Here is a 26,909-nt window from a genome sequence, read left to right on the forward strand (position 1 = left end):
CCTCTGATCCAAAGCATCAGTCCCTCGGGAAGGACAAGGAACAGGGAGCACAGGGTGAGCACTTCAATTCCACGGCAAGCCAGAAGCTGGACCCCACAAAGCCAGCTCCCCTGCGCCCCTCCCTCGACACAGCCACCCCCACTCCAGCCGGGGATGGGAGCACAAAGCCCTTTGCTCTGCCAGCAGAGGATGGGTGGGGCTCCGTGTGCCATGTCAGAGCCAAAGGGTGCAGCCCTGCGCTGTAAGCCCCTGGCAATGCAAGTCTGCGAGGTCGAGACTGAGCAGAGTCGAGCAGGAGGGGAGAGGAGGGTGCAAAGGACAGGGCAGGAGGGTGTGTTTGCCCTCAACCCACACAGTACGTGCACCAGAAAGCGTGAAAGTTGTTCAAAGGGAGCAGACATCAAGGACCACCTGTCTCTCCAAGCCCCAAGTGGGGAGCAGCATCCTTACCAGGATGTCACAGGCTCTCAGGCAGTCCCCACCAGCAGGAGTAAGCAGGGAGCAAGGCAGCAGAACCAGGAAGCACTTGCTGTGTGGGTGCACTCCGACTGGGAGCCTCTGCAGCCAAGCCTCTGTGACAAGGACTTTTCCCCTGGCAGCCAGCTGCTCCTCCCAGAGCTGCACCTGCTACACTGGGCAACACAGGACCCCGGATGAGCAGCCATGCTCCGAGACCGGCTGCAGAAACGACTCCTCCCTCTCTCCACAGCCTGGTCTGTGTGTCCCAGGGCTGATCAAGCAGCAGGGGGCCAGCTCCAGGCAGGACAGGGGGACAGCAAGGGGCCTGCAGGAGCACAGGGGCTCAGGGTGCACACATTTCTGTACTCCTCCTCCCACCAGGTCAGCAGCAGCTGCCACGAAGGAGAAGAGCCTCAGTGCCAGCATAGTGAAAAAACAGGCTTTTATTCTTCATGTGCTGCTCACAGTCACAGCTTGGAGACACTCTCTTGCCAAAGTTATTATGAAACAAATCAAGTCCCAGACTCAGGCCTCGCTCTTCCCCACCCCCAGGAGAGTCAACATTGTACAAAACTCTATTTACAGGGAAAACAGTCAGAAATGGCGAGTCCAAAAAACCCCCTTGCAATTCAGAAGAAAACGTTCAAGACAAGTGTGACAGTTACACCCTTCCCACAGCCAGCTCCCCATTGGCTGCTCCCTCGGCTAGTGTAAGCCCAGAGCAGCTCACCACTGGCTACTGAAAGAGGAGCCTGGCAATCCCGAATCGTGCCACAGCTCTCTCCTTTGCTTTCCTTTTCTAAAATGCTGGGAAATCACACACCCCACTTGACCCAACAAAGACTCAGCTGGATCTGCCCTACAGAACTTTCAGTAAGACATCCTGGGACCCCCCCATCTAAAAGGGACGACAAGGAGATGGGGCTGAGGGTCAGCTGCCATCCTGCCTTGGGCACTTCCGAGTGCTCTGGTGAGAAGCTGGAATGTCAGGAGTCCTCACATAGGCAGTGGGATATGTTGGGAAACCTAAGAGCTGATACTGTATTTACTGGAGTCACATTACTTTGAAACATAAACCAAGAGGACCAAACCAATATTTGAAAAGGGGGGGGGAGGGGGGAAGAAAAAAAGTACACATTCCTCCTCCCAACAGTGCCTGAAGAGCACCCAGAGGAGCTGCAGGCATTTCTGCCCCTGCCAGCTGCCGCTCAGAACGCGTAGCGCGTGCGGATGTCTTCCAGCTTCTTGGACACCTCGGGCGGGGTCCGGTCCAGCTCCTCGGCCACATTCCTCTGTTTGTTAGGCTCCATGGAGTTGAACTGCTCACACAGGTCCCCATCAATCACGTTCTGCAGGGGCAAGCAGGAGAGAACTGAATCGAAACCACACAGAAGCACTGAACCCTGCCTAAACAGGGAAAAATGGCCACAAACAGTTTGTTCCCAGGAGTTTCTTAATCCTGTCCTGGAAACAAGACCATGCTCAGTGACCTCATCTGCTGAATAGCAGCAGTTAGCATCCCATTAATTACTGGCCAGCTTGATTAACGAAACAGAAACCCAAAAAGCCTGGGTGCAGCTGAAGAATCACACAAGGGAAAGGAAGAGAGATCTGCCTGGGTCTGAGCCCTGCACTGGGAAGGCTGGGGGAGGCCATGAGTGATGACAAAGGCAGCTTCAATCAAATGGGAGCAATCTCTGAGGCTGTGTATGCTGCAAATCAGCCTCAAGCTCATAGAGATCACCACCACCCTCTGCACCTAGAAAGCTTCATTTGCTGAGAGATGTTCTGACTCCACACTCATTACTCTGGTAGTAGCTACAACTGGGATCTGTGTGGTCAGAGCATTTAGCAGTTCACAGCTTGTAACAGTTCCTCAAAAGCAGAAATAGGCAGGAACAGCTGTTTCTGAACTTAGATTTCCCTTTCCAGTGGTGGTGGAAAAAACATAACCCAGGGCAGCACTCAGTTTGACCCAGCCACACCAAACAGCTATGTAATGCTGCTTCTCCTGGTGGAAAACGGAGATGCTGTGGGAAGTGGTAAAGTGCAGCTATAGCACCTCTGGGCTTGGGTCTTAGGACCTACCCTCAGGAGGCTCATTACAAGAGTTAATACATGTCTGTTTCAGTTTCTTAAGTGCTAAGTACCATTCTCCTTACAGAGTGCTGCTCAAGACCCAGCTGCCACAAGCACTACACAAGCCATTACTGACAGTACATCAGCTTTCTCCACTGAACAGCAACCTTGCCTTATTCAAAACAATACCCTTGCCTTGGCTCTGCCAGCCTCAAGGCAGCTCTGTGCCCCAGTGCAACTCTGCACTCCATGACCAGGTGATCCCATGTGCTCAGGGCTCACCTTCACTGGGAAGTAGTAGGAGCGGAAACTGAGATGGTCTCGTCCACAGAGAGGAGGGTGCTCAGACCGTAAGTGCATTTCCACGTGCTGGAAGAAGTCGTGATCCTGGGGAGATAAAGGATTGGTAGGAGAATAGTTTGGCACACATCAGTGCTGCTAGCAAGGTAACACACATCAGAAGATGCTCCTGCACTGGCTGAAACACTGCCTTTCGTGGCCATTTGGGGTTGGATGAGATGATTTAAATGTCCCTTCCAATCCAAACTATTCTGTGCTTCTGTGATTACCAGACTCTGCCAGAGCAGCCCTGCACATGGCAGCCAAAGTGACAGCTACTCCCTCATCACCTCCACTTGGGAAGCACCCCTAGCAAACCTAAGCAGCCACTCTAGTCAGGATCAGCCTCCCAGGAAATCAGGCATAGAGCAGCTGTGCAGCACAGAGCTGCAACTCCAAGAGGGAATGTCTTGCCATCCGCTGCTCCAAGGGGCAACAGCAAATAGAGAACAGAGTATCATCCTCAGGACTTGAAACATCACTGCCCCATCAACAGTTTAGAGGCTACATAAAGTATGCCAAAGGACTCCTCCCTCCTCAGACACTTAATCACCCAAAGCTCCTTCAAAGCACAAATAGATTCAGAACAGTGCAACAAGGAATGTACCCAACTCCTTATAGAACCAACGCAGGACTCAGCAAACTCCTTCTCTTCCCTTCTGCACTGGAGCCACAGGCTCTCCTGTAGCTCAGGGTTTCAGCCACAGCAGAGGTCTCCAGGGAACACAATACATTCAATACACTGGCTGCAGATGGGTGCACAAAGAGCAGCAAGATTGCAGCCTGATGCTTGGGCTTGCTTACCTCATGGGAAGTAAAAGGGACCAAGATTCCTATCCCCCCTGATAAGGTAGTATAAACAAGAGATTCAGAGCCTCCTGGAATCAGTGTGGTCTTCTGCAAGGAAAGCACTGTTTCTCCCACGTGATAATTCATAATCACTTCAGCCTGAAAGGCAAGCACAGAAGCGTGTTTTTTTCCTTAGCTTATATAAGAGCATCAAAGGGATTGAGAGAGGAAAGCAGAATAAATTCAGCCAACTGCTAGTTCTGAAATGCCTTTCTAGAGAGGAAGCGCCTTCCACCTGTGACCAGATGGCAAAACTCAGCTGGACAAACGGATGCAAGTAATGAGAGAAAGCAGCAAAAGAAAATGAGCTGCTTCCAGCAAACACACCAAACAGGCTTCAACTGTGATTTCAGAACTTTGGCTTGCAGCAACAGTGAAAACAGATCACCCACAGCACAGCAGATTGTGTAGAAGCAGAACTGCCAATACATCTCCTGGACAATACTGCACAGGTTTTCACAGAAAAGCAGTGCACTCTTCCCCTACAATAGCCATGTGCTTCCCACAAAGTATTACCTTCTGTGATGCTCCATTAAGCAGACCCCTGTCCCAGAGAGCTTTGTTGCCTGTGGGATCCTCATCTACTTCATCATTGGTGTTGGGAGGCAATCTCACCTGTATTGAAAGAGGAAGGAATAATTAGCAAGCTGAAGAGAAGGAGTACATTATCTCTGCAGAACCCTTGTGCTATCTGAAAGGCTGCTTTTGTGGACTCTGCAAGAACTTCATGACACTTACAGCAGAATCATCCAGGTGCCTCTCCAATAAAGCCTTTACAGTTATATGACAACTGTGGTATCAAGACCAGACACTCAGAAACACAGGCAGGGCCTCACAACCAGGGCCTCTGCACTTGCAGATCAACCTGGGAGGTGTGGTCAAACTGATCTGAAGGTAGTTTCCACTAAGGAAACAGTTTGATGGATGTGGGGCAGGAAAAGTGAAGAGGACTGATTTGTGTGTGTTGGCCAAATCCTGCAGGCACAGCATCTGACACTTGCTGAACTCTGCACTCCAAAGCACCCGAGCACGCTTCAGAAAGAGATCAAAGCTCTGCCAGAAAGACCATCTATTCTTTCCTCCTCCCTTGCTGAAATCCAGCCAAGTGGGGAAGTGTTGGCTGACAAAGCCAACTGTGAAGAGGAAGTGACAGAGAAAGCTAAATGCCAGCAATGAGGTTTAGTCAGAAAAAGTAAGAGTGATAACCCTGACTCAACTTCTCACAGGCCCCTTCACAGCAACAAGCTTCTTTTAAAAGCTTATTGGCAGCAAGTTTTGAGGCAATATAAACAAATTACTGGACACCTCAGAAACATGTTTATGACTTGCTGATGCTTTAACTTTTTTTCTTCATTTTACAAACGGATAAACTGCAGCTCAGTATGATGATAGAGTCACCCCACGAAAACAAGTCAATGGTACAGGGCGTTGTCTCCAGCTAATGACAGATTCTCATTCTTTTAATATAAATCATGGATGTTTTAAGGGAAAATATGTCCAAAAAGCCCCAACATCAGCAAGGCACACTCACCACACAGATGTTACCAAACTTGTCTGCTCCAGCCACAGTGTCGTAATCCAGGAGTGTTGCTGTGGTGACCCACCGGGGGTAAGTGTCATCAGCAAAGATAATGAGCTGGTTCTCATTCCTCTTGTAACGCACCCAGATGAAACTCTCCTGAACGTCTGAAACAATCACTCTGTGCCCAATGGTTTGGATCCCACAGATATAGTTGGCAATGTGCTTTTGAGACAGAAAGGACAAAATCTGAGTGCTTTAAACAGGGAAGCATAACTCTATTCCAGCTGAAACACTATTTCCACCTGTGAACTACAGCTCACTTCCCACTTCCCCTCATTTCCTCCAAAACTACCCCTCATTCTCCCATACTACAATCCCACTCTAAATGCACCACCAATTCAGGACAACCTAAGATGTATTACATGGAACTCACACCTTCCCTGTATGAACACTATCTAGAGAACAAGTGCTGCTGGTAAGCCCATGATAGGAGATGCCAGGACATCCCTAGAAGCAGGCATTTCTTCTCTGTCTCCTCACTACGTGGTCATTGAAGGCCCAAGAGGGAAAGCTTCAATTTTTCATGCAAGTCATGTTTTAGGAAAAAAACAAACCAAAAACCAGCTAACAAAACCACAGACACACAAAAAAATTTCCCTACAAGTTCCCAGTCTGTTAGCTTGCTGGATTTCTTTTGTGCAGTAATGAGCTGCTGGCACAGGTTCTGCAGCTTGCACGAGAGAGGGAGGAGCAGGCAATTAAGAGTTAGAAAATCACAATTTCTCTGAAAATCACAACTGCTCTGCAATTTCTCTTCCTAAAGTACCAGAGATGCTCAGCAAGAAGGACCGTGTACTTCAAGCAGAAAATCCCCCTTTTCAACATTCTGGGGATCTGATGAGGTGGTCATATGCACCCTCCAGCTTCTGTCCCCAGCTGCTGATCACCAAAACTAACAAAACATTTCCAGCAATTATCTTCTATCTCACTAAGACCTCCCACACTTGCAGCAGCCAAAGGAAAAGCCTGTACAGACCCCTGCACAGAGTCAGTAAGGCTGCACTGAACTGGGACAAAAAGGAACTTGCAACACCACTGTCAGAACGGTGATAAGAAAATGGTGTGTGTGTGTGTGTGTGTGAGATGCAGAGGGGCAACACAACAGCTTAGTTCAGCACTACTCTGTCTAGATGCACCCAGCAAGGCAAACACACAGCTCTGATGACCAAATAAACAGACACACTTGGGCTGGAGGAGCAGCTAAACCCCATGTTTTCAATCCTGAGGCAAAGTATCACTCATTCCAAATTGACAGCTCTGGTCAGAACAGAAGGCAGTACCTTATTCTCACATTTCCGAAGCAGTTTCTTCTTGCCCAGGTCATACACACGTAGCAGCTTTCCAACTCCAATTAAGACTCGGCCTTGGAATGGAGCAATGGCTGCAGGGACCTCCTCCACAGGGGTCTAGAGAGGGAAGAGGAAGATTGTGAAATCATTAAGAAAGCTAACGTTACATAAACCTTCAGGCCAGATTCAGCTAATGGTGTGGTTGAAATTCACTGGCCTGCACCAAGGCTTTCAATGTAAAAGGCTAATAACAACCTTTTTCTACAGGAGAGGCAACAGGTTTGCAGGCCTTTTGACAGCACCAGATATCACAGAGAGCTAAGAGAACCATGAGCACTCACACACAACACACTGCTGGCAGTGCATCTTAACTGAAGTGCAGGACTGCTGTAAGAACCCCATATGGGCAAGCAGCAAAAGAAGACAAGGGTCTGGTTGCCTCAGTTCTTAGTTTTGGTTTACATACAACAGAAAAACTTTCGACTTTACCTAAATCTTTAGACCTTTACCTAAATACCCAGAATGTTTTTAAAGCAAGGCATGAATGTAATTCAACCATCTGACAATGCAACCAAAGAAACTGTTAAATATGAACAACTACAGTGTGTCTGTCCACAATTTCAGTAACTCAGACAGGGTTGCTGTCTGAAAAATCTCCCACCACTAATCAATCCAAAATGATCAGCCACAGCAGAGGAGGGGAACATGTAGAGAGCTTCCAATTACAGCATTCCTAGCTTGGCTGCACTGGCTAAAAGAAGCTTATTTCACAACTTCAGCTCTGTCAACTTCCAGTGGGTGTTCGGTGGCACCACAAAAGGCTGCAGTCCAGGACAGAACCCACTCACTGCATCAGGACTCTAGGAAGTGAGTAAGCCACAACATTCCTTTCCATGTGCGCATCTGCTCAAATCTCAGCCATGCTGGAAGCATGTGGGAAGAACAGTAATTTTTCTGCTGAAACCTTTGCTGAAGCCCCTGAGACCTATCAAACAAGTCACTAATCATTTCTACACACAATCAAACAGCATCCAAGGGAGATGACAGCTCATCACAACAGCTGCACATGGTCAGCCAAGGACTGATAGTCTTAGCACCAGGGTTCAAGTGACCCAAGTATGAATTCGCTCTGTAAACAAGTGTTTAAGCAGCTCTCTGAGCTCATATTCCAGAAAGCAAACAGAGACATTTGCCTCTCCTCCCTATCAGGGGCATGAAAAACACTGCTCCTTTCCAACTTACCCAATTAGATGGGTAAAATTGGGACTTGTGAGATCTGTGTTCAAACCTCAGTTCTGCAAAAGATGTACCAAGTGATTTGTAGGAGGAAGCTAACTGCAAGTAAGAGCCACTCCGACACTTAACCTGGAAATGACTCCATCACTCTCCTTACCTTGTGCAGAAACTCCAGCTTCTCACCACTATTCACCAGCTTGTACGTGTAGACAAAACCCCCAGCAACTGAGCGTGGGTTCAGAATCAGGTCCTTGGCGACTCCCACCAGCACATACCACTCATCACCAGTGTTGGAGAACCTGCACACAGCCACGCTGGAAACAAGAGCACATAACAGGACATCAGTGTCATCACCACACTAACACTGCACACCCAGACTGGATTCCCTGACAGCACAACCTGCACCTGCCCAGCAGAGCTTTCAGTGTCCAACCATTCAACACTGACATTTCCTTTTAAGAAGTAATTTTTTCTCCTTGTATAAGTGTTTAACACAGATTTGTACATTCTTCCACAGTCTCCATATGTGTTCCAGCTGTCACATATGCCCACAGCATTTCATATTTTCACAATGCCCAGTGTTACTTCACACTTCCACAGGCTGGACACTGCCTAGCAATGTGCAAAACTCTACTAGAAGCAGTTTTTCAAAAGGCTGTATCTATTGGGACATATACAATTAACTTTCCTCATCTTCCAATGTTATTTCCTGCTCAGTAAATAGCTCAGGCAGGTTGGAAATGACAGGTCAGCCTTTTGACTAACACGACTCCACCTGCTGAGGCACTTGCTATTCTTCAGTTATTGTGTTGGTTTTCCCCCTAACACTTCCCTTTCCCTTTTCATTTAATCTATCCTCAGTTTATCTGGGTGAGAAGAAGTGAGAGATAACAGCACATTTTCTTGTTCCTAGCTCTTTTATCTGTCATTTACACCCCCGTGTTCTTTAGGCACTGGGGTCCAGCAACCACATTTGGAGCCCTTAATGCCAAACGCAGACAAGGTCCGGGTTGGAAGGGAAGGAAAGGCAAGACAAATCACTTCTGGAGTTTCAAGTCAGTCTCTTGAAAACATGATCCATCTGGATTTCAGCTCAGTAACAGATAAACAAAAGGAAAAAACCATCTAAGATTCATCACAAGCAGGACTCTTGCTGCATCTGGCAGTGCTTCTTACCTGAAAGCAGCTTCATTCTGCTCCAGCTGGACCAGATCTAATGTATTCCCCTGGATGGGGTTCATCACTCTGATAACAGAGGCCCACTGACCATTCCCTGCCTTGGGAGCACCAAAGATGGACTCGGGCAGATTCTCATTCAGAAAGGCTGCAGCCATCTCTGCAGCCAGTTCCCTCTCATCCTCACCTGCAGCCTCCACCATTTCCTACAGCATTAAAAGACAGGAGAAAAGAACAGCTCAGTGATTTCCTTTCCCAGCATGCTGATGCTCTGCATAGAGTACAACCTCCCTGTTTTGCCCAAGCCCAAGTATTCTGGGGCAAAGTACTGCCTGTGGAGACCTAAAACCCATGAAGTCCCAAAGCTTCCACCCTGAATTTCTTCCCCAGGGAGACTCTACAGCTCAGAGCACGACTGTGCTGCCCTGCCCAAGGGACAGTTGTCTGGGGAGCTGTTTCTCCAAATCAACAATCCTTAGAAAAAAAACAACCCACTGAAATGGAAGCATCCTCAACCAACCACAGAAATCCCACAGAATGGGAGGGGATCAGGTGCTGCACAAGCCAGACTGTTCTCCATTAGAGTGGTTCTTAAAATATACCCTAACAACATACAAAGGAAAGAACACTGGGAAGTCGTGCATTTTGCTGAAATTTTTGTGTTAATGCAGATCTCCACTCCTCTTCCAGCCCCTGCACTCACATAGAGCAGAAAGCCTTGCAGGTAATGGCAGCTGGGAACTCAAGAACAGGGAGCACTTCCATCTGCAGAAGCCCCCCCTGGGTGTACCTGTCCCCCACTCCAATTACCTCAGCCATTTGCTGCTTCCTCTGTGCCTTGGTGGCCTCAGTGTAAGCATTGTGGTCTGTCTCAATGATGATCAGGTTGTTGCTCTCTGGGTGAATGACAAATTTTCGGGGTGTGTACTGCAATGGGAAGGCAACCTGGTTGAAGACTGCTCCAAGCTTCTCCAGAGCCAAAATCCTGGGGGACAAAGATGAGACATGTTGAACACAGTGTAAAAACAGCTGTCCAAGAGAACAAAACTGGAGTGGAACTTTTTCTTTGTGAAACTGGCTAGTGGTAGAGAGGAGGAGCACCTTTCTCACACCAGAAAGCAATTAGCAATTAGTTCCAGGAAGCAGAGCAAAACTAACATCCTAAAATGGGAGCCCATGGTGTGAGACAGGTGTATGCTGCAGCACAAGGTCTTTGAGGGCTCTTGCTGTCCCAGGGTGTGTTCTGACTGGTGCTGAAGCAAGTCTGTCCCAAGAGGAACAAAGAGCACATGGAAGAAGGACAGTGCACGTTTGGGGAACACATCATCTGAATCTAAATGTGACATTGACTTTGACATATAATCAAATGCTACTCAGAGGCACTTCAGTTAAAAAGAGTATGAAAAACCCAATGCCAGCTCTTTCTTCCTGTGACTTGCCAGCTGAAATGCCAGTTCTTCTGGCATTTGGTGTCTAAAAACCACAAGTCTTTCCAGAAAGAATGGCTCCTTTAAAAGCCCTGAATGCTGTAATATTTAATGAGGACAGATATGAAAAAAGTGTCTGTTCAAGTATGTACAGCACAGCATCTGAATTTGTGGTCCATTACTTTCATTTATCTTTTTAGTATCTCAGCTGAACTTTAAAAAAGGCAACAAACACATCCCTGTCATGCCTCTAGTTTCTGAAATCACGTGGTTCATTTCCTGCAAAGCAGCTAATTCAGATCACAAACCACAAGATCCTGATACATAATAGGTCCACATTTATTAAAAGCCTCTCTCAGCATCAGAGAATTGAAAAACAACTTCAATTACACTTATTTTTAAAACCTAGAAGATACAAATTGAGAAGTACATCCCATTTCTTTTTGACAGCATAACTTTCCTTAAATTGTCTGTTTTCTGAAACCATCCAAGTGTTTCTATCAAATCATTATCCATAATTAAAAAATCTTTTTGAAGTGAAGTCACTTTACCTCTTTCCTTTTGAATGTCAGGTGGAATTCACCACCACCTCACCTGCCTGGCATCTCAGCCTGGAAGCATTTGTGTTTTCCTTCTGGTGCTTACCTCAATGTGTTTGTGGAGATGGCCACAATGCCCTCAGGGCACTGCTCAGAAGCAAAACCAGATGCAAACTCCAGTGTCTCATAAGACAGGGGAGTCAGGTGGAAGCGTGACTGATAGGAATAACTGAGCCAGGAACGGCTTGACATGGCCAGCACCTGGGAAAGACAGACAGAAAATTTATTAGGTCTGGGAATGGAGGCAAGCTCACTTTCTGCAATAGGAATGGATGTACAGTGCCAACTCTTTCCCACTGCAACAACTTGTGGACCCCACTCAACCCAGAGCACACCTGAGGAAACACTCCTTACTTTCAGCTTTCTCTGGAAAATTGCATATGGCATGAAAATGAACTTTAAAGCACTGCCAAGACAACAAATACTCCAATTAAGGTACACTAAAACTATTACCTGTAAAAGTCAAGATCAACAATACTGTCATATTTCCTGGTTTTTTTTTTTAATAGCTTGTTCTAACAGGAACAAGTCTTTTAAAATAAATATTTACTGTTTCATCACAATCCAATGCTGTAGCACTCTTAAGTGAAATTTACTAAAAGTCATCACTAGCCTAAATCAAATTATGAGAAACAAAGGAAGCAGATTGACTTCCAAACTTTTCAGCTCTATACATTTGACTAAATGAGTTGCAGTGCAACCTTAGTTTCTGCCTGAGTGACAACAGCTGATCTCAAAGCAGAAAAGCACTTGTTTATATTTTACAGGTATTCTCTGCCAGAGCTGCAAAGCTCCTCATCTCCAAGTTACAGCTGGCAGGAGCAAGTTGAAGAGATTCACCCAATGTACCTTTACACTACAGAACAGCTCAAATCCCCAGATCCAACCCCCTACGCTGATCAGCAATATTTCTCAACTCTGAAGGTGTCATCCAAAAATGAGTCAAGCAGGGGGTGGCTGATTTCCCCAGTGCCACATCAGAAGGGCTGGAAATGGCACTTCTGATGAAACATATTCTTCCTTCTATGCCAAATCTTGCAAATATTTTCCTTGAACCATATATGGCAGCTGTCCAGCCCTTGGCTGAGCTATTCCAAACATGCAAGGACAAAACCATTCACTCGATCAAGCATTCAAGAGTTAGTTTTCTGCACAGAGCTCTCTCCATCTCTCTCTGCACTAAAGCAGGCAAGATGTGTCTGTAAGCCCAAGAGCCAAGCACACTGTAAACACAGCCTATGGGTCAGATGAATCCTAGTTCAGAGAAGGCAGGGCAGCACTACACAGAGGTAAGGGGAATAAGAAAAAGGCTGCTTGTGCCTGGGAGCCAGGCAGCTCCATAATGAAGTCATTCCACTTCCCACCCTTACCCAGAGGGTCTCGCTGTGCTGCAGGGATACTTCCCCACCCTGCCCACCCAGAAGAAAACGTGGGATGCAGTGCCTGGGGAGTGGATGTGCACCCCTGCAGGAGCTGGCCTCCCTTACCGCCTCTTGGCCTTGCATCCGGACACGGAAGAGTTTGACAGGCCGGGAGCCGAGGTACCTGGTCCTGGTGTCAGAGAGATCTCCAGTGACAGGGTCCAGCACCGTCCGCAGCAGCACACCATTCTTGACAGCAGCAAAACAAAAAGATCCAGGTTGAAGGAAAGAAGTAACTTGCTACATGCATAATTCAAAACAATTGAGAGAGGCAGTTTCTGAAGAATTAGCTGCTTGTTTTCCTAGCTGTCGGTACAACTCTCCCCTACAGCCACTTTTAATAGCAAAGAAAGCACAGCTCCTGCACAGTCCTACAGGGCAGAAAAGGACCACCTCCAAAATAAAACAGACCAAAGACTTTAGTGTATCACATAAGCCATAATAACCTGAGGGTAGATTCTAGATCCCCCTTGGTACAAAGGATTTACCCAAAAGCTCATGTTCCTTAAAAAGAGTTTGGATTCCAGCATCAAACTTGAAGCATGGGGAAGAACCCGAAACTGTGATGATTGTTTTTACCACATGTTGAATTGTTAAAACAACATTTTTTGGTCAAAGATCAGATAATCTGTACTGGATGTAACAAAAAGCTGTGTAACACAAAGTTATTGGAACAGAGCCTCTGCTTGTGGGCAGTTACTAGTTTGATACTCTGCCCTACAGGCAGTTTTTAACGAGCTGCTCAACATTTCACCCAAAAATATTTCTTAATATATGTCTTCCTTCTTGAATGGGAAAAGCAGAGTGTCCTCCATAAAAGCTGGGATAATACACTGTTAGATTAGAACAAGTATGGGGAAACTCACACCTCTACAAAGTCACACAGTGAATTAATTCCACAGTCTTGGTTGTCAAACACATTGTAACAAAGAGGGAAGTCAGGCTTTGTGTCACACTGCATGATGACAGGGCTATTTTAACAATCCACCTCTCAAGTAAAAGCTCCTCAAGACACCCTTGTCAGAACCAGGCAGGAACCCCTCACCTGCAGTCCAATGTTCAGGTACAGAAAGCCAATGGAGCCCCTCTCTCCCAGCTCATCCTGCTTCTCTGTGCCACCCATCTCCACGATGCACAGCGACTCCGGCTGGGCAGGCAGAGCCTGCAGGCTCAGGGGCTGTAAACAATCCTGGGGGAAACGGGACACAGGGATGAAGCCAGTCAACAAAGCTTGGCAAGACAGGATTCAAGCTCCAACTAAGGAGCTTAAAGATGCCCTTTTAGATCTCCAGAAAGGAGTGTTCAGCACCGAAAATAAGAAAAAAATCACAACAGATGCTGGTTCTATTCATTTTGGTAAGCAGGAGTGGTAGCAGCCTGGGCTTTAGACAAGATAAACTGGATCCTTCCAGATTGTTTCAGCACCATTTGCTGCTATTTAGCATAGAGTGACCTGAGCAAAACTTTGGTTACTGCAACCAGCTTTCAACAACTTGTCTGTTGCAGGTAGATGAATGATTAAATTGGTTTGCTGCCAACTTGCTTCCAGAATGAGTCTGCTTTTAGTACAGGTACAAACAGGAAGATGAGAGGGGGAAATCCAATAAAAACACAATCTAAAACAAAACAGTATTAGAAAACTGACTCATCAGCTTAACCTCCAGAGGCATAGCTGATTCTCACTAAAACCAGGCTCTCTGTTAGGGGGAAGGATCAAGGGCTATGTTTCCTCCCAACCAGCAAGCCATGCAAGCTGTCCATTCCTGCTCACCCACCCGAATACGGAAAGACGGTTTGAATGGACACAGTCCACCTCTGGAGGATGCTCCTGAACATTTCAAACTAATGAAAGGGCAAAAACAGTGCAGCTACTCACTGAAGGGTCAAGTGAAATAATTCTGACAGTGTTGTCCACCAGTCCAACTGCAAGGAACCGGGAACGCTGCTCCCCGGGGGGAACGTTGGCCAGGCTCATGCAAACGACGTCGGCCGACATCTCCTTTCTCTCTGTGTACTCATTCAGCTGTCCTGACTGAGGAAGAAAAACATATGACTTTCTAATTAGATACTTTGTTTTTAAACAATGCTTTGGATTTGTTATATAAACGATACCACAATTTTTAAACAATTTATTTCAGCTACAGTTGAAAGAACCAGAAGAGCAAGAGTACAAATACACAATTTTCAGCTTCAGAGACTTTAATTAGCCATTAAATTATCTTATACACAGACTAGATATGCAGGGCTTTGATCTATCCACTCTAGAAGAATGCTCTACTACTGAATCCTCTTCTGCAGGTCTCATCAAGGATCAACCCCTGGCATAACCCGTATCTCACTCTTTCAAACTCATTCACAACATTAATACACGTACCGGATCCATCTCAAAGTAAACCAGCTCTCCTCCAGTCAGTGCTATCACTACTTGTCTTTGGTTCACAGCACATTTTACAATGGTTTTCTTCCCTGGGGTCTTCCATTCGTTTACTCTCTTATCTGCTCGGATGTGCCGGATCCCATCTGGATAAACCTGAAGAAAAAACAAAGGTCACATCAATTTTGTGTTTATCATTTCTACACAACTCTCCTTTTACTGGTGGTTCTGACTCAGCAGAAGCCAAAGGCAAGAACTGCTCCTGGCAACCAGTGATCCATCAACTATGCACCAGGCTGAACCAGCATGAAGATACAGGCCAGTTGGGAGAATTAAATCTTTCAACCACAGCATGGAACTACTGAAAAAGATTAGGACCATTTTGAACTGGTCCAGTTTCACTTCACAAGGTATAAAAAGGGAAAGGCTGAATCAGCATTATTCTCTGCTAATCTGCATCTTTGGACATGTGTTGCACTAACTGCAGAAATCACATGTGTGCAGCAAGCCGAGAGTGACAGACATAGCAGACATGTCAGAAGCAGCTTTCCATTACCTGTACCAAAGCATCATCACCAAGAAGAGAGCAGGACAAGGTGGGTGTAGTACCCAGGAATCCAGAGTCAGTCACTTCTTCTACAGTCTCTCCAATAGACAGCACCAGCGTGGCATTTACGAAGGACACAATAATGTAGGCATCAAATTCATCTGGTCGAGGGAGAAAGGGGGGGGGAAAAAAAAGAGTGCTGATTTAATAAATGCAAGGCTTCCCAACACAATCAACAGTCTGACAAATGTCTAGCAGTTACTCCTCAGCAGAATTCCTGTGATAATTACAGCTGCTGACAGTATTGCACAAGTTCGCTCTAGGACACGCTGTCCAAAAGCCAGCCACTGCCAGACTCCAAACAATGCAAGATGGAGCCAGGGATCAAACCACGATCCAGATCCACAGTCAATTCACAATACTCTTGGATTCTGGCAAACAAGATTCTTGTATATTTTTTTCAAAGAATGCTCAAGTTCTTGAAGCCTTTAAAACAGTTATTCCACCTCACTCAAGGAGCTGAATCCAGATTTAACACCCAACAGAGTCAAACAAAATACTCTACTCCAAAAATTTGAACGTAAGGCATCTATCTGCAGAAACCACACCACAGACATTCCACACAAGAGGTTGCAGGACTGCAATCTCTATCTAGAAGCTACACAATAAAAGGCTGCAGAGAACAATTAGGGTGCATCGCAGCAGAATTCAGGGTTAAATCTGCTCTACCCTCCTCCAGAAGCTCAAATGGCTTTCATTCACACTGTGGGAGTCCCCTGGGATAAGAAACAATTGCATTTTTAAGATAGTTGCAATACTGTCATTTATCCCAATAGAAGTAAAGGTCAATGTTTGCTCTATTATCTCCAGTACTAGCTTCTCCCAAAGCGGACAGCGTGGGAGACTCCTGTAGCTGGGACATGGAGGAGCTATGCTAATCAAAATAATCTTAAGAGCTCATTTGGAAAAAGGGAAACTTTGTGGGAAATGAGGGTAGTATGACTGAGTAAAGCAAATGCCCCAATTTATTGCTGTCTGCTTTCACTCTGCAGAAAGCAATAGTCTTAAGAGGGGAAGAGGACAATCTCATTAAAACAGAATAACAAAAGCAACAGAAACAATGAAGTCTACCGGGAAATGGAGCCACGAGCCTTGGAAGAGAAATAAGATTGTCTCAGAGAAGCAACTCCACTTCTGCTGCTGTTGTCATGCAACTGCTATTTCTTAAGAAGAAAATTCCTCATTTTAACCCAACTCAACCCAAAGCTTGGACTTGGGCACCACAGCATATCTAGTGGAGGTGAGGATATAAGAGAGCTGTCAGTTTCTGCCCTTGAAAGGAGATTCTCCATAATTTTAACTATGGAAGACATGGAGAAGTGGCTAACAACTTTAATAGAAAAAGAAAATAGAGGAGTCTCACTGGGATTGAAACAGGACACCACAAAATACGATGCAGTAGCTTAAAGAACCTGAGCTGGGTTAACCAAAACAAATGCTTCAGTAACTAATAATCCTTTTCTTATCCACCCTTTTTAGATGGAAGCATTGCCAAACCTGCTGTGTCACGTTTATAACAAAAAGTTCTTACATACAGTTGAAAATATGCAAGTAAAAAAATCTAAAACCCCATCGTTCTTCTCTGCAACATCTGGTACACAGACCACAGTTCTGATCAAACTGAAGAGTTCTGTAACTAAAGCAATTGCAACAGAAGTCTGTGGCATGAACTCCGTTACTACTCCATTAACTGGTCACAGCCTATAAATTCCAACAGCTCCAAAACCCTACAAACAGGAATCAGTCCATTTGGGGGAATGAGAAAGCAAGAACTGAATCTGCAAAGAGAAACTCATCAGTAACGCCAACTAGTTGAACGCTTGGCTAAACAGCAGAATTCCTCCAACATTAACAGCAGATGATAAAAGTTGAGCAAGACACACTTACACACTGCTTATTTTCTGCACTCAACAGCAGCTTCTCCTACAAACTTGCACAAGTTTTTCAACACCAGAAGTCTACAAGAATTCCTCGATGATGGAGTTTCCAGCAGCTCACAGGCTAAGCATTTGATTCATAAATATCCCATAGACAGGATGTTCTAAGAATTCCATTTCAAAGACCACTGTTGCTTTCCAAATTACTTCAGAGCTGCTGCCTTCCTCCCTGGGGGTTGTCAATTCTCATGATAAACCACTGTGTCCCAGCTGGAGGTTTAAGCATGTGATTTGGAACAGGACAAAGAATTCCCATCTGAAAACAAAACAGATTCCCTTAGTCCTACTCTAAAGGAAAACTCATTCCTACCTCTTAATACTTTTTAGCTCTTTCTTTCCATTGGCTTACATTTATATTAGAGCATGCCTTTAAGTCTGTGTCAATAATGGTGACAAGTGCATTTCTGCTTGAAGTCTGTTTTGCTTAATGACTCTCTGCTGGAGCTTTTGAAATAAAGGGTTTGATTTACCAGAATTAAGTCAGTGAATAAGACACATTCATCTAAGTTCGAACAATACAATTTTGGTTTAGAAAATATAGCAGTCTAGTTGAAAATAAGAGGACTAAATCCCTAGGGGACACTGAGAAGTGTTCTCAATTGGAAAAAGAAAAGATCTACAGATTTTAATATGAAAAGATATCTACTTAGCTCTGCACAATCCCAAGCAAAACATCAGGCTCCCCAGAGTTTTGAACATATAGACATCATTTTGTATGCAGACACAAGACTTCAGAGATGCTTATTACTGTTCTAATTGCACCAGTCAACTCCTTTCAGTGAGTAACAGAGACATTTTAATGTCTCTGAAGAGTCACAGCTGGCCTCGTTCTCCTGCACATGCATTTTAAGTTTTCTGCAGCTTCATGCACACATCACTACCAGTTATGAAAACATGACATTTCAGTCCATGAACTATACACTACTGTGCTTTTTATTATTAGTCATGGATTCAGTCTGAGTTACTCCATAAGAATTCCATTCTTATATGCCAGTCCAGTCCTGACAGTTTTCTCATGCTCTGTGGCATCTGAATTTGCACTGATACAAATGTAGTCACCACGAGGTCACAGGAGTTTGGTGAGCAAACTGGGGAGCAGTGGCAGAGCTCAGGATCACTCTCAGTTAAGACTGAGGGGATGACAGCACATTTTCCTGGGCTTCTGTTTACTACTGTGTGGCGACTCTGCAGTGCTGACTCACTGCACACTGCTCCTCCAGCAAGAGTGCCAGGTAAGGAGGGAATGCTGTCTCTTAGCTGCCAGCTCCCATCTGTCAACACAGCAGAGCACACACCTACACCCACAGATATTCAACTGGAATAGAGTTTGGTGCAAATCCTACCCACTACTGTCTCGCAGGCAGATGAATCCCATACCCACAGGACATTCCAATGCCAGCAATACCTACAAATCCTCCAGGCACACTTGATCTTTTTCTCTTGGAGGTCTGCACAAAGCAGCAGGGAGCCTAACCTTGGTCTGCAAGAGAGCTGAAAATACCCCTAAAACACACACATCCAATTTTAGCAAGAACTGACTGTCCCACAGAGACACAGCTGATTGTTTTGCTTCCCAAGGACTGCAAGACAGACTGGGACCTGCTTTCTACCCTTCAGTTACTGAACTGCAAAGGCAACAATCTTCAACTACACACCAGTTTCTAGAATTTGTTTACTGAAGTGTTTAGCACAAATGTAGCCCCATGGTGTTGGGATTGTGTGGTTAACCTGTGGTACTGTACAGTAGCCCCTAGCAGTAGGTACACACCTGTGGTGATCAGCACCTCCACCACCAGCCACCTGTGGAAGAAAAAAAAAGGCTTGGTATTGGTAGTGAGTATCACCACGTACCAGCCAAGGTTAGTATTTGCTTTGAAGACTGCAGACCTGGATGTTTCTTACAGAGGCCTTGCAGCACACACATACTGCAACACTGAGGCAGAGCTTGGCAATCCCACACTGCCAATGGAGCCTTCAAGGACATTTTAAAGAGCTTAGATACATGTCTGAAAAGGTTCTGAGCTCTTTTTGATTAAAACACACTAAAATGATTTCTGAATTCTAAGAGCTGGAATTTGGGGATCAGTTTCACAGAACTATAAACTGTATTCAGTGAGTAGCATAGCTTAACAGCTACAGATTCCAGCCTTTCTGAAATGATGGAGATGATCATGCTGAAACCTGAAGAATTTGAAAGGTGGAAAGAAGAGGCAATGAGACTGGCTTGCCTCCTGCAGATCATCAATGGTCCTTCCCCTCCTGAAAAGTCAAAGTCTTCTTCTGGAACTCCAAGAGAAAAGATTTTAAAACTGTAATGTAATGTCAGAAGTCTCCAGTCCTCAGAGGAAGAAAATAGTATCAAGTTCTTTTCCAGAATGCTGGAGAAAAGCTTTCTAACAAACTGCTTCTTTTCAGAAAATAATGTATTTTTTTATATGAACTGTGAAAATATTTTTCTTTTGACCCTTTTATTTCTGGGGGACATGAAGGCACTTTATGCTCAAAGTTCCTCCCCTATTGCTTAGACAGTACATGAATCTTAGGACATGAGCACAGGAATTCACGGCAGGTCTCGCATGGGAAGGTAAATCCCACTGCAGGGTTTGAAATTCCCACAGGGTTACTGGGTCCCTGGAAGACACACTACTCTGCTTAAATACAAGCTATCATGGCATCATAGCAGGCTGAGACCTCTATTGCAACAATCTGGCCTTTCTAGATCCTATGCATAAACCTAGGGAAGTATTTTTGAGAGTTATACAAAGCACCGGTTGGGAAATAATCCCTGTGACTGTCAGTACCCAGAACAGATTCCCTATAAACTTTTTAAGTGTTTCTGTGCAATTCTGCTCTCACCATAAAGAGAAAGGCAGGAGAAAGAACTACATTTCCTCTTATACATTAGCAATGCTACTATTACAGATCACAGAATTTTAAAAAATCCCAATTATCAATCAAGCCAACCTGAAATCTTCATCTTCCTGAAATCACCAACCTTCTACACACTGCTGGCTTCTGAATAGAGAGTATGTCCTAATCCAGAGTGCTTTTTTCAGATATGCACAGAAGGAAGCAATAAAATACAGACACTGTTGCCGACTTATCATCTTTGTTCTGTAATTTGTATCCTACTCTCACAAAGAGCTGATTACTGCAGTTGTCAACACACACATGAAGAATAGTGAGTACGCTCCAACAAGAAGAATAGCTGCTGCCTGCTGATGTTTAAGCAAGAACTTATGGGCAAAAACTTATGGGAAATGGGAATGCATGAGATGTTCAGCAGCTTCAGGCTGCAAATGTACAGCTGACACAGCACACTGGGTGATGGAAGCAGCTGCAGGCAGCTGCTTCTTTGTCAAAAGGAAGTGTGACAATACAAGGGGACCAGAGGGTGGGTGGCTTCTAAAGACAAACAGGTGGCTGCTGACTCAAATCACAATTTCTGGGGAGGATAAACAGGCATTACACAGCACCATTCCTATTTCATTGGACAGAAAAACAGAAAACAACAACAAACAAAACAAACAAAAAACCATTATGATCTCCCTGTGCTTAAGGAAAATACTGCATACCTTCAACATGCCTTCTCACAGTCCATACAGCATTGGGGTTACCAGGCAGCTCTGAAACAGCCATTTCGGATACCTAAGAGTAAACAGGAAGAAGGTTCTTTTGCAAACAGATGTTTAGACTTAATAGAGTAAGCAATCAAACCACCAGCAGTTTTTAAGCTTTCCCACAATTGGGCAGAAAAGCTAACAATTCCCAAATCTGATGCTCTCAGCCCATGCCAGATGTGCTACAGGGCAAAATATGGTCAGCAATGATACGGCAACATTATTGCTCTGGATGATCAGCTTTAAAACAAGGTCATCCAACCCCAACAGAGATCAGCAGCAGCTGGCAGACACCAGGAGTGTTCCAGCTCAATGCACTCAAGTATTGAAGAGATAAAATGCAGGTTTTGTTGAAGTCAAGTAAACAAAAAGCCTTTGAGACTGCAAGAATAAACAACCCTTCTACTTCTCAAGAAGCAAGGGAAAGTAGCTCTCAAACTACAGCAAAAGGAGAATCCTCTCATTTCAGCAACTTTATTTCAAGCATTTCCTCACACTACACTCATCTCTCGGATTGTTCTAGTTAAGTGGTCTTACCTCAAGTCCGTGTCTTAAAACCCTCAGGGATGACCTGGGCCCCCGACCACAAGCCACATACAACTGGGGTGTGTCTTCATTGGCCAAATCTGCTATCTGTGTGGAGAAAAAGTGCCAAGACAATATCCATGGAATGAGAAGCTGTATCTAGATATCACACTGCTTTAAGAATGCTTTTTAAACATCAAAAGCTGTGGAGACACCATGGGGTATTCCACTTGCTGCCCTCAAAGAATGTTAAGTTTTACCCAAACTCTTTGCAAAGAACTAGCCTGATGGTCAACAGAGAAGCATCACAAGATCACTGGTTGACACCCTGTGTTTAGATGTATATTTACTGCCACAGAATCAAAAGCTACTAGGCCAGATACAAATCTCAGGCAGCTCTCTGAGAACTCTGCAGATTTGCCTTTCTGCCAGTCTTTACTTGGAGCAGTATTTCTGGAAACCAGGAGTAACACAGCTGATGACTCCACTTACGCATGTGGTAAACAGGAACTTGCTGATGACAACATACCTGACAACACAGAATAGGAGACAAACTGTCCAACTCATCCACCAGCACCAGGTTCTTCAGAGGCCGTGGTTGAAAAAAGAATGTATCTCCTTCCTCAAGAGGCATGGCAGAGGAAAACTCTGGCTCTTCATCATCATCCCCAAGGTGAGCTATCTGGTACAGGTAACTTGAGACAGAAAAAAGAATGTCAGCATGTTCACAGCAAGGCTTATGTAGCCTTCTTTAAGTAAGGGTCAACCAGATATTCAGGTAGCAGGGAAGAAAGAAATCCAACTCTACATTATACAGTTATTAATATTTGGCGTTAAGGATTCTGTGTCTTCTGGGTGATTAAATATTTTAAAATAAGAATCAGAGGCCTGCAAAGAAAAAAAAACCCAAAACCCATGAACAAGAACTATCCCCCTGCAACCTCCCAGCTTCAGCCCTTCACATTTGCAGCTGCCACTGGCAAGGTAATCCAGAGTTTCAGTCGTTTGTTTACCCTTAAGCCTTTTAGATATTCTTGTGTTAAAGCCAAAGCAACAACTGACAGCTGAGGCCAAAAGCAAGGCCAGTGGCTAAGACTTCAACTCGACAGTTATCTATTTTATTGGAATGCTCTCACCTCTTTAACCACACTATTTTTAACCACATTCCCTATTCCATTTTATGAGCCTAAATAGCACAATAATCAAATAAAATGTCAGAAAAGGAAAAAAACAAACCTCAAAATCCCCACAGAAAGATAGACTGAGTTACTTCCTGTTTTTAATAAAGCCTGCATATGGCTTCCTCACTTCAGATTCTGTCCAGCAAACTGACTGGGGCTCCCTCAGGTGGCTGACTGCAGACACAGCCAGGAAAATCTCCATTCCTGTGATTCCCCCCTCAGACACAGTTCAGCTAATTTTCAAAGATGTGCATGATCCTTTAGAGTACTTAGAAGCCCAAACATGAATTAAAAGAAAGCCCTCAAGTATACACCTAGTAAAGAACAGAACACAGCTACTGGTAGGAAACCCTATTTACTTCTGAGTGGGCCATACATACAACAATTCAAAACTATCAAACTAATTGAAAAGATAATCTAGGTATGTGATTAACCCCACACAAACATCAAGTGCTCAGTTTTTTTAAATGCTGCTGCAACAGCAAGTAACCTTTTGTTCTCTGCATTTCATCATCTGAGTTCAAATAACAAGAAAATTCCCCCATTCATAGTCTAGTCTAATCCAACTGTTCTTCTCAAGCCCTTGGAACAAAGCACTAATTTACACATTAAATCAGAGGTGCTGTACAGTATGCACAGTAAGTTCAAGGGTCAGTCTGCAGGCCTGAACAGGACCAGTCTGTTCCAGGGGAAAAACAATGACATAAAATGATTTACTCACTGGTTTCCAAATTCAGATGCCACAAAGAGAAACCCTGTTTTCAGCACACACATGGCAGCAGCAACAGGAACAGTGTCAAAGTACTTCAGTCGAATCTCTGTTACCTGAAAGCAGATTAAGATGTGACTGTGAGGGTAAAGTATTGGAGCTCCATGGGTATGATTCAATAAAAAACATCTGCCCAGCTACCTTCTCCAAAGAAATGAAACATGAGCAGGCAGGCTTAACACATCAGTAGTTTGGGGCACCAGGTTATAAACCACAAAATCCAACAGACTATTTGAACACACAAGCCAGGCTGCTGGTTTTATTCCAAGACTTTCTGCCTTTTGTAACACTGAGTCAGTTTGGAAAACAAAAGCTGTAAAAATAGCAAGCTGCCTAAGAGAAAAGAAATTTGCTTCACTGAACACCAGTCATTCTCCAGCATTAGAAAAAATAACTGTCCTGAGCAAATCTAAATTTGATATGGTCACAACAGCTGTGCAATATCCAAGAACAATCTTCAGGTACTTGAACATCACAGAATCACAGAGTATTGAGTTGGAAGGGACCAATAAGAATTAGCATGCCCAACTCCTGGCTCTGCACAGAGGAACCCAAAAAATCACACCATGTGTCTGAGATAATTGTCCAAGCATTCCCTGAACTCTGTCAGGCTTAGTGCCTGCTACACAATCATCCCCTGTACCAAATATGACATGCTTAGATGGAAAAACTAACATTCAACATTTACTCAAAAAAACCCAACTAATCATATTGCAGCAGAGATCTTTTCAGAGTGGAATATCAAAACAAGCAGCAGCAAGCCACTGCAAATCTGTTATTTCAACTCACAGAGCAGCTGTACCAAGCAAGCTACCTCAGCTTGCAAAAATATTAATTGCAGCAGGTAAGTACTCAATTAAGAGACTAGAGAGTACTTGCTGAAATCCTGGGAAGCTAAGTTCCACAGAATAAGTTACTGAAATACTCTCCAGGAGGTTCATGGACCACAGTTTACATCTTTTAAAGAAAAGACCATCTCTGGAACATTTTAAGTATGCTCAAGTGACTGCAGCTTAATCCTCACAGGATTTAGCAAACCTTGTACCATGTCTCTTTTATGAGTAATACCCAAAGTTATGAGCAGTGTTAACTGTATTACACATAATATAAAGCACATGCCCTTACACAGCTAAACCCACAACAATAAATATGTATTACCTTAAAGAAAATAATTGACTAAGGACTCCTCTCAATTAATGCTTCTGCATTCATGTGATGCTTACCATGTCTTCATCAGTCTCCAGAGTAATTTTGAAGATGTCTCCCTGCTCTGTCTGGGCCAGGAAGAAGAACATGGACTTGGTCTTATGTGTAGCAGAGCACACAAAAATCATACCCCTCTCTGGGTCATCCAAGTCATTCTGTCAGGAAAGACAGTGGAGGTCATTGGTGGAATTACCTGACAAGCACAGAGATGATTTCACTGACTGAAGTATTTCCATTTCACAAGTAAGGAGGTTTCCAACACAAAACACATTCCTTTGTTACGCCCTTAGTCACCCTTGACATCTCTGCCCCAAAAGGAAATACAGTTGTGGGATACTGTGTCTAACCATCATCCCTCAACTGTTTTACTCTCCTCTCCAGGCAACTCTCATATATCAAAGCCAAAAACACAGGAAAGGGCTGTAACCCACACACAGTCGATTTTGAGCACCTTGGCAGGTGTTCAGAGCACTGTCAGTACTGAAGGGAGAGGAAGCAACCTTAGATGCAATAGAGCAGCTGTTGAATTCACCTGCATCCTGTCTTGCACTCACAGTGCTGCCTGATCAGAGTCTTTGGAATATCTCCAGTATAAATCTCAGAGAAGAGACATGAACCACACTCATCACTTCAGGCTATGCCCACCTCTGGCCCCCCTCCCAGAAAACACATAGGCAGTGAGATAGATAAGCCCACTTTTTTACTCCTTTTTTCTTACTTTAAAACTTTCCTGATGCCCTTAACCTTGAAAGGCAAATTTCAAGCATTCATAATCTTAAAAAATTCTCACCCGTCTCCTAGGAATTGGGCATCTGATATCAGGCTGGTCACCAAAGTTTTTGTAAGTAATATAGTTTTCAGAACAGATCAGCACCCCACTGGGGCCATCAGAACCACCAGGAACTGAAAGATAAATATTAGGAGAAAAACCTTTACCACAGATCTAATTGCTGCCTGCAGAAAATTTGGTTTTCTTTAAAGCAATGTGGTTTCCAGTATTCTCTATCCCCCTGCATGTACAAATCTGTTCTTAATAGAAAGACAAAAGACTGAGTACAGCTGCCTGTGCCACCATGAGAACAGGGCAGATGGAACCAGGGGACCTGGAAGGATGCAATTTTACCCTTCCTGCCTTATTCTTGTCTAGAAGACAACAACATGCCCAAAACACCACACTAGCAACTTGTCAGTAAAACACAACCCTTGGGTTTCTGGCATGTTTGCTTGTACAAAAATCCATCAGATGGATTAACATCTTTAGTTAATAGAAGCATTTCTAAAACCGTATTTTGTGATCTCAATGTAACAAAAGATATCATCAAACAGATTCAGCACAATATTTGGTGTCTGTCTGACAGCTGCCTAGAGGAGATGCAACAGGGCAAGCATACAAAGATGCTCTCCTAGCTCAGCATCTTCTGTGCTTGGAGAGGAACCTGTAGCAGTTTCCCTGGTTGAAGGCATTATATTGGCTGTGCATCCAGCCCCTCAAAGTGAGCTTCTAGTCCATGGATTCATCCATTGCCTTTAGCTGAAGAAATCCCATTCGAGAGAATACAACAGCACCTACACATTCACAAAGGCTAAGTCTTTTTGCATTGCTACCAGCTAACTTCAGGAGCACTCTCAAACTGCAGCTGCTTCTATGAACACTTGTATACTTCCATGTGTGAACAATCCCTCATTGCCTGACTACAAGGCCAATTAATTGATTTATACTAATGGCTCAAGACTATAACTGAAACAACTCTTAAGATGTAAAGAGTATTGACTGTTTTCCTGGGGAATGGAAACCAAGCAGACCTATGCAAAAACAACTCTGTGGGCAGTACCTGTTATGAGGAAGTTGCCATGCTCTTCCAGGGGCTCACTGTATTTCCTGACAACATGGTTCAAACCCAAGTCCAACTCGTAAAACGTCAATGTCTGCTGTGTGTTAGCTGCAGCTTCACCTGTTGGATCATTGTCTGCTTCCTAAAATAGAACACATGGAGGTGTCTGAAGAAAATTATTAAAAGGAGCAAAGCCGATGCATGGGAAACAGTTTAGAGTAACAACAGGATGGAGGTCAAAAGACTTGCTGGAAGCTGCACAAGAGAAGTTCAGACCAAGAAAACAGTTTTTTCAGTTGAAAAGCAGGAAGAATCACCAAGAAGGAAGAGACTTGTCCATTCTGGCCCAAAGAAAAAGCTTGTGAAAAGTGAAAACTGCCTCAGACAGCAGAAGCAGCCCAT

General features: G+C 44.5%; 1 protein-coding gene across 1 annotated transcript in view; it reads right to left on the reverse strand.

The window, feature by feature from the left end:
• Positions 1-884: 884 nt before the first annotated feature.
• The window catches only part of SF3B3 (splicing factor 3b subunit 3), a 28,933-nt gene continuing 2,908 nt past the window's right edge, over positions 885-26,909 (reverse strand). Inside the window, exons 5-26 of the mRNA XM_079315893.1 lie at positions 26,508-26,649; positions 25,466-25,578; positions 24,693-24,830; positions 23,422-23,525; positions 22,049-22,214; positions 21,532-21,627; positions 20,950-21,022; positions 15,387-15,538; positions 14,831-14,986; positions 14,333-14,488; positions 13,502-13,645; positions 12,523-12,645; positions 11,082-11,236; positions 9,820-9,994; positions 9,010-9,215; positions 7,991-8,147; positions 6,589-6,714; positions 5,258-5,470; positions 4,243-4,341; positions 3,682-3,825; positions 2,821-2,925; positions 885-1,808 (exon numbers count right to left, since the gene is read on the reverse strand). Coding sequence (XP_079172019.1) covers positions 1,668-1,808; positions 2,821-2,925; positions 3,682-3,825; positions 4,243-4,341; positions 5,258-5,470; positions 6,589-6,714; positions 7,991-8,147; positions 9,010-9,215; positions 9,820-9,994; positions 11,082-11,236; positions 12,523-12,645; positions 13,502-13,645; positions 14,333-14,488; positions 14,831-14,986; positions 15,387-15,538; positions 20,950-21,022; positions 21,532-21,627; positions 22,049-22,214; positions 23,422-23,525; positions 24,693-24,830; positions 25,466-25,578; positions 26,508-26,649 — 3,084 coding nt within the window. The 3' untranslated portion in view covers positions 885-1,667. The remainder of the gene's footprint in view (positions 1,809-2,820; positions 2,926-3,681; positions 3,826-4,242; positions 4,342-5,257; positions 5,471-6,588; positions 6,715-7,990; positions 8,148-9,009; positions 9,216-9,819; positions 9,995-11,081; positions 11,237-12,522; positions 12,646-13,501; positions 13,646-14,332; positions 14,489-14,830; positions 14,987-15,386; positions 15,539-20,949; positions 21,023-21,531; positions 21,628-22,048; positions 22,215-23,421; positions 23,526-24,692; positions 24,831-25,465; positions 25,579-26,507; positions 26,650-26,909) is intronic.

This window comes from Erithacus rubecula (genome assembly GCF_903797595.1).
Source record: "Erithacus rubecula genome assembly, chromosome: 12".
NCBI lineage: Eukaryota > Metazoa > Chordata > Aves > Passeriformes > Muscicapidae > Erithacus > Erithacus rubecula.